General features: G+C 42.8%; 1 protein-coding gene across 1 annotated transcript in view; it reads right to left on the minus strand.

The window, feature by feature from the left end:
* fgf12b (fibroblast growth factor 12b) overlaps positions 1 to 2,419 on the minus strand; it is a 23,003-nt gene extending 20,584 nt beyond the window's left edge. Inside the window, exon 1 of the mRNA XM_030776618.1 lies at positions 2,329 to 2,419. Coding sequence (XP_030632478.1) covers positions 2,329 to 2,419 — 91 coding nt within the window. The remainder of the gene's footprint in view (positions 1 to 2,328) is intronic.
* Positions 2,420 to 7,500: the final 5,081 nt, after the last annotated feature.

Raw genomic sequence — 7,500 nt, forward strand, 5'->3', positions numbered from 1 at the left:
CATACAGGTGTGTACATGTGTATGTGTGTGTGTATGTGTTTACACACAGGTGTTTGTGTGTGTGTGTATTTACATACAGGTGTGTGTATGTGCTTGTGTGTGTGTGTGTGTGTGTGTGTTTACATACAGGTGTATGTGTACATGTATAATGAGAGTAGCGATATGCAACACAATCTCTCTGAGCACTAAATAGAGTTAGAATCAGGGGCTGTAGACCAATCTCATTACATCAGTGTAGCCAACATGAGGACATGCTAATAGGTACTTACATGTACTTAAGTTTTCACTTATGTCAGTTACAGAATGTGACATCACTCAGAAACATGGGTTTCACTGCAAGCCACAACTTTTAGAGTGGCTCTTTGACTGGAATGTGACTGGAATGTCTCATCTGAGATGTTCTAATTCAGTCTTAATCCAGTAAATTATCCCAGTTCAAACTCAGCTGATACACTCGGTTTACTGATGTGCAAACACTTGGGTCAGATTACGGCAAATTACTCGCACAGTATCTGAGAATGTACCAGCCTTACATTAGACACATTCCGAAAACAATGAAACATCTTTCTCGTTATCCCAGTGATCAAGAACGTCACCATTTCCTGGCTTTGACCTTTCTAATAAAGGCCTTTATGTTAACCAACAGTCCAACTCAGCCAATCACATGACACCTATTCTGATTTATAGTCATTCAGTCACATCTCACAGCCAATCACAAATCACGTGCTCTGATTTATATTCATTTAGTCATACTCTCTCAACCAATCACATGACACCTACTTTAAATTTCACTCAATCATACTCTCAGCCAACCACAAAACACCTGGTGTGATTCTCAGCCAACCACAAAACACCTTGGGTGATTCTCAGCCAACCACAAAACACCTGGTGTGATTCTCAGCCAACCACAAAACACCTGGTGTGATTCTCAGCCAACCACAAAACACCTTGGGTGATTTTGTGAGAAAGACCCTGAGTCCAAGTCAGTACTGTATCAGATCTCACATAGAAAATTCTCCAATGTGAAAGAAACTCCAGTTATGTTATTTGTGAAAAGGTTTTGTTTGTATTATTGACACTCATATGAGAACACACAATAAATAGAGCACTGTAAACAGACTTTTCAAACAGGTACAGAGCTCTGACATGAAGTCTGTGTGGCTGTCTGAGATTTAACTTTGGGGAAATTAACACTCCTTGGTTTTTGAAGGGCTGCTCTCAGTGACCTGCAGACGTGCTGATCCTGACTCATTCCCTGACTCTCAGGCTGTCCTTTGGGTTGTCAGTGCCAGGACCGTGTGCAGGTTCCCCTGGGGCAGAGTTCTGGAGCCTGCACATACAGCGTAACTCAGCAAACACTGTTGGAGGAAGACACGCCAAGGTGCAGCCAAGGTGCTTTCACTCTCATAACATGTCAGTATACTACCCTAACTCAACCAACAAGCATGTCCACAAAGAAAGAAAGAAAGAAAGAAAGAAAGAAAGAAAGAAAGAAAGAAATCGATGCAAGTATTAGGAGGTACGCTGTGGGGTTTTGACTCGCTGGACGTATTCTTCCGCACGTTGCTGTCCGAGGTGCTGAAAACTTCATGCAGTCTTGCTCTGTCCTTGCTGCCCTGTGTTTGTGTTCTGACTCCGTTGTGGATAGATATTACGCACAGTAACGGCAACCGTCATTTACGTTTCAGCTCAGTGACGCAGATCAAACCGACACGGCGGAACTAGCGCGGCCATGAACACCGGAGATGGTTTCAGTTAAAACAGACACTGTGTGTGCGTGTGTGAGTGCACATTCTTTAACTACATTCTTAAACTGGAGCTGAGACATTGGCGTAGATTTCGTGGAGATAAAGTCGGTGCAGAACTAGGCGCTGATCCACATATAGAAACCAAACACAAAGAGAAGGTGAACTACAAACTTTGGGGTGGGGGGGGGGGGGGGGGGCACAAAGCTTCAAAATTACAGAAGCGACACACGCGGATCGGTACCACGGCTAATTTCTGCTCTCAGTATGAAATTAGTGCTACACTGGCCCATTTAGCGGTTCCCACAGGGCTCTGGATGGAGGGACGTTTAGGTGTCGACCTGGACGCCGCAATAAAATGACAGAAAATGACAAGAAAGTAGGAGCACTTGAAGTCCACCAGTCAAATTATCTGTGCTTTAGAAAAAAGACACAGCTCGTTCTGATTCTACGGAGAAGACATGCTTGCCCCGCTCTCATCGCATCCTCGCGACCACTACGGCATACACAGACCTCATCGCGCGCAAGACAGAGAGCAAGAAAGAGAGAAAAGAAGAAAGAAAGCATGCAAGATGTCTCTCACCGCTCGTGCTTGTAGTCGGCTTCGCTCGCTTTCCACAAAGACACTGCAGCATATGCGCTCGTTTCTTAAGAAAAAGCCTGAGAATCCTCATTTGATTTGGGTTTGTGTGAGATCCTTCAGCTCAAATTCACGCGGATCAGTAAGACTTTGTGCACTAATACAGTGACAGCTTTAACTGAGACATAGCCTCCGACTCCCGCCGCGCCAAATCCAGCGGTTCAGTCGACTAAAAACGGCAGCGGGGAAACTGAAACAAAAGGAGTCCGCCGCCCGTTCGATCGATCCATCTTGAGACCCTCACAGAAGAGTATAATTCTTAATTCCAAAAAACAATGAAAGAAACGCCGGGCCTCCCTGGCTCTCTGTTCACAGACGGACGTCAGAATGATTTCTCAGAGAAACAGGATCTCTCTCTCTTCCTCTCTGTTTGACCAGCAAATGTTAAGAGGAGAGGTCCAGCGCCAAAGTTAAACGCTTAGGATGTGAGTGACAGCAGCGCCGCGGATGAGGTAATGCGTGTTCTTCATCCTACGTGATGCTAGCGTAGGGGCACGAGGGGGAAGCCAGGCGACTGCACGCTCACAGAGCCTACTGATAGGCAAGCGCGAGAGTTGGGGGATGGATGTAGAGGAGGGGGAGATGAAACGAGGTTTCGCCTACGTCAGACCTTCATACGGAGGTTTGCGTTAAAGACGAAGCACCACCTGAACCACTTAGGCCTATTACAATTTCTTATAAATCGTAGCGCATCTATCTATCTATCTATCTACAAACATACATGCATGCATAGGTAGATAGAGATAGATTTGTGAGTGTGTGTTTGTGTGTGTAGATATCATATAAATCATATCATATAAATCATCTATCATATAGGCCTAAATTACAGATAAACGTATATGTAGAGACGTGAAAATCGTTTAGCTGAGAAATCATAAGATCTGGTATATGATCAGTAACTGTGTCTGTTCGTGTGTGGATCTTATTACTGTAGCCTAACTGAGTCAGCTGTCACATCGGGCAAAAGCAGCACTCAGGTGTGTCACCGTTAGGGTTAGTAAAAGTATTCCGATATAATACTCGAGTTAAAGCAAAGATACAACCATAAATGAATCACTCTAGAAAAAGTGAAAGTCACCCAAAAATATCAGGCTCGTTATGAACTCAAGTTTTCAAGGGTACAAAACGAAAATACACGTAGGCCTTCCGTAATTAATAATACACGACGATTTCCATGTGTGCACTCCGCAACTAAACCGTTAAAAGCGGAAACCAACCGAAGTCTAGTTGATCTTTCAGATCGATGGTGAGCAACGGGAAAAGACCAGTAAATATACACTGAGGTAAAGGGCAGTCACTAACGTCTAGTGATCTTAAAGTATTGTACACACATCTGGCTTATCTTTTGAAAATCTCCATTCTCAGATATTTCCCTGGTAGACCGACTTCCAGCAACCAAGCATTAGCCACACCGCTTCCATAACCACCAGTCGATCCACTCACAGTGGCGATGAAGAGAACACGCTGGGGAATTTATTGTATTTAAGCCTGTGAGCCAGGCACACGAATACACACGATTTTACCACTGTCTGTGTACATCTGCATCGGTGAACTCCTACCGTAGCCATGCTTAACATGACCACTGCAAGCAGATGTAGTCCCACACGCGTTCAGTCGACCACCCGATACAACATAAAATGAATAAAAAACAACTGTTTATGACTCACCGTGCATAACGAAACAAGTAACCTCAGGTGTGAAATGTAACGGAGAAAAAAGTCACGAATTCTTTATAGATGTTGTCGAGAGGAAAGTGAGGTTGCTCATATATTAACGATCGTCGGTCAGAACACAAATTCACTAATATGCTACTTTTTAAGCACAGCAACGTCATACTTTGACTTCTTTACTCACTACCCCTGAATACCGTGGTAATGAGTAGCATCGTCGGCTGTTAACAGCGCCAGTGAGTGTAGCCTATCACCGTGCACGTCGTTATTTATGGTATAAGACTTGTAGAAACAACAGAGACAAAATATTAGGACTAACAGAGTTATAAGAGTTATCTGTAAAATTGATTTGAAATCTAATGTGTCTCCCAAACTGTCCATTTTGTTTTTCAGGTGAGTGTGTAGTGGCAATGTTTGACCGCACAGTGGCAGCAAAACGCAGCGGTGACACACACCTCAGGCACAGACGTCACAGCTCCAAGGTCCTTGTGTCAGCTCGGTTAATATGAAGCCAATACGTCTGAAGTACCAGCGCATATCAAGTATGAATCAAAACCAGAAGACATCTCAGATAAATCAGGACGCGATCTGTGGGACTCAGCTGAACTCTACCGGATGCACTAACCTTTACTAAAAATTAATCAACTAATAGACCACCTCAGTATGAGAGAGAGAGAGAGAGAGAGAGAGAGAAAGAGAGAGAGAGAAAGAGGGAAGAAAGATAAAGATAAAGAGAGAGACTTGTGGTACTTGGTGATGAAATGTTGGACTGTGATGAGTGTATGGAATTGCACAGCTGCTGCAAATCTAAATAAAGAACATCGCACGCACGCACACACACACACACACACACACACACACACACACACACAACGATATTTTGCGGTATTAATAGGACATTTTCCTCATTTTCCCTCTACAGCCAAATATGGGCAGTACCACTGGCAGAGCTATGGTGGACTCTGTAAAACTTCATTTAAACCATTTAACCATTTAACTCATTTAACCATGTAACCATGTAACTCATTTAACTCATTTAACTCATTTAACCATGTAACCATTTAACCATGTAACCATTTAAACCATTTAAACATGTAACCATGTAACCATGTAACCATTTAAACCATTTAACCATTTAAACATGTAACCATGTAACCATTTAAACCATGTAACCATTTAAACATGTAACCATTTAACTCATTTAAACATGTAACCATTTAACCATTTAACTCATTTAACTCATTTAAACATGTAACCATGTAACCATTTAAACCATGTAACCATTTAACCATGTAACCATTTAACTCATTTAAACATGTAACCATTTAACCATTTAAACCATTTAACCATGTAACCATGTAACCATTTAACTCATTTAACTCATTTAAACCATTTAACCATGTAAGCATTCAGCCATTTAACCATTTAAACCATTTAAACATGTAACTCATCTGACCAAATCTGAGCCAAGCCAGTAAAACTGGTCACATACATTATTATTATATGTGTGTGTGTGTGTGTGTGTGTATATATATATATATATACTACACAGGGATTGATCAAAAAAACTTTTTAGATACTCAAAGTTCTTTCTCTGAATATTAGTTCTAATGATTCATATCAATTGCAACATGAATATCCTTAACTACATTTTCATATTCTGTTTCTATGATATTACCCTGTGTTTTATTTTATTTTTTATTTTTTCCATTTTATACCTTATGCAGTTTTATCCTTAAAAATCAGCATTGATTGTGTTCTATAACAGTAATATTCCAGGCAGACCGGAAATCTGCTCTGAAAAATTAGTCAAAGCCAATTAAAAAAAACAAAAGCCAAACCCCTCTGATAAAACTGAGCCAGACTCTGTGGATGAGGCAGAGGGGCTCCTGTCAGCTGTGTGAAAACACTGACTGATCAAGGACAGATCCTGTGAGATCTTGTGAGATCCTGTGAGTTCCAGGATCTCTACGCAGAATGCTGCAGTACACTCAAAGTTGCATTCTAGAACATTGCCATGGTAACAGTTCAACAGAGCCCTGAGGGAAAGGGGGCGGGGCATGTTCCAAACCCCTGGACTGTGCTCCTGGGTTGAAATGTCTTTAGCTGAGGAACACAGCAGCAGGAGGATGAGGCTGTCCCAGTCAGTGACCCTTACCGTCCCCTGTCACTGGCCAGCTCCATATTAACATACACACACAGCCCAGCTCCTCATCAGGGCAGAGACAAGGGAAGATCACACTCTACTAACCCCCGGGCAGGGCCATTTGGACATATGGATAAACACCGTTTGAATACGGTGTGGTAACAGTCAAAGCACAATGTTTTCCCATAGCATACCCCATTCACACATCCAACATCTGTAGTGTGGCTTCACACAGTAACAGCCCTGACACCATTAGAGCCATGGGGTCTGTGTGAAATGATTGACAGGTAGGGAATGTATGACCACATAGTGATAATTAGTCCAACCAGCAGAGGGCAACCAAGGCAGCATTAATCAAAGGGTTCTGTTACAGTCATTCAAATACCAGCTCTGTGTGTGTGTGTGTGTGTGTGTGTGTGTGTGTGAACGAGTATCTCAAGTGTGTATTGGATCATATTTATATTGTTATTAATGTGGTGTGTTATGGTCATATTTGACATAGTTGACCAATACAATGCTCAGCCGAATCATCAGAGTACAACTGTTTTCCACCGTTGGCACGGAAACTTCCCCATCAACACACAGCTTAAGCCCAGATAGAGTTTAACAGCATACACTCTGAGACACGCACACACACGTACACACACATATAAACACAGACACACTCACACATACACGCAAACATACACAATTACACACACCATTACATGTCCTACCACACACGTACACACATAAACACACACGCTGTCCTACTCTTACGTAAGAGTGTAACATCATACCAGCTATAGCATGAGGCGTTAAAGTACAGTGAGAGATAGAGAGGGAGAGGGAGAGGGAGAGAGAGGGAGAGAGAGAGAGATGGACAAAGAAGGAGAGAGAAGCAGAGAGACAGAGAGAGAGGGAGAGAGAGACAGGGAGAGGGAGAAGCAGAGAGAGAAAGAAAGAAAGAAAGAAAGAAAGAGACAGATTGGACTGTGACAGAGAGAAATAGAGAGGGAGAGGGAGAGAGGGAGAGAAAGAGAGAAAGGAGAGAAAGAGAGAGAGAGAGAGAGAGATGGACTGACCTGGTTCAGGGTTTTCATTCTTTGTTCCCTCTTGTTCGAGGTCGTCAGCTTCAGTGTCACGTGAGAGCAACCGGCGAAAATGACTGAAGTAACGGGCCATTCTCTGTGCCTGTGTGTGTGTGTGTGTGTGTGTGTGTCTGTGTATGTCTGTGTATGTCTGTCTGTGCGTTATCTGTTACTATGTGCTGTTGTGTGTGTCTGTGTGGCTGTGTGTTTGTGTGTGTGTGGCTGTGTG

The sequence above is a fragment of the Chanos chanos genome, chromosome 6 (genome assembly GCF_902362185.1).
Source record: "Chanos chanos chromosome 6, fChaCha1.1, whole genome shotgun sequence".
NCBI classification, from domain to species: Eukaryota; Metazoa; Chordata; class Actinopteri; order Gonorynchiformes; family Chanidae; genus Chanos; species Chanos chanos.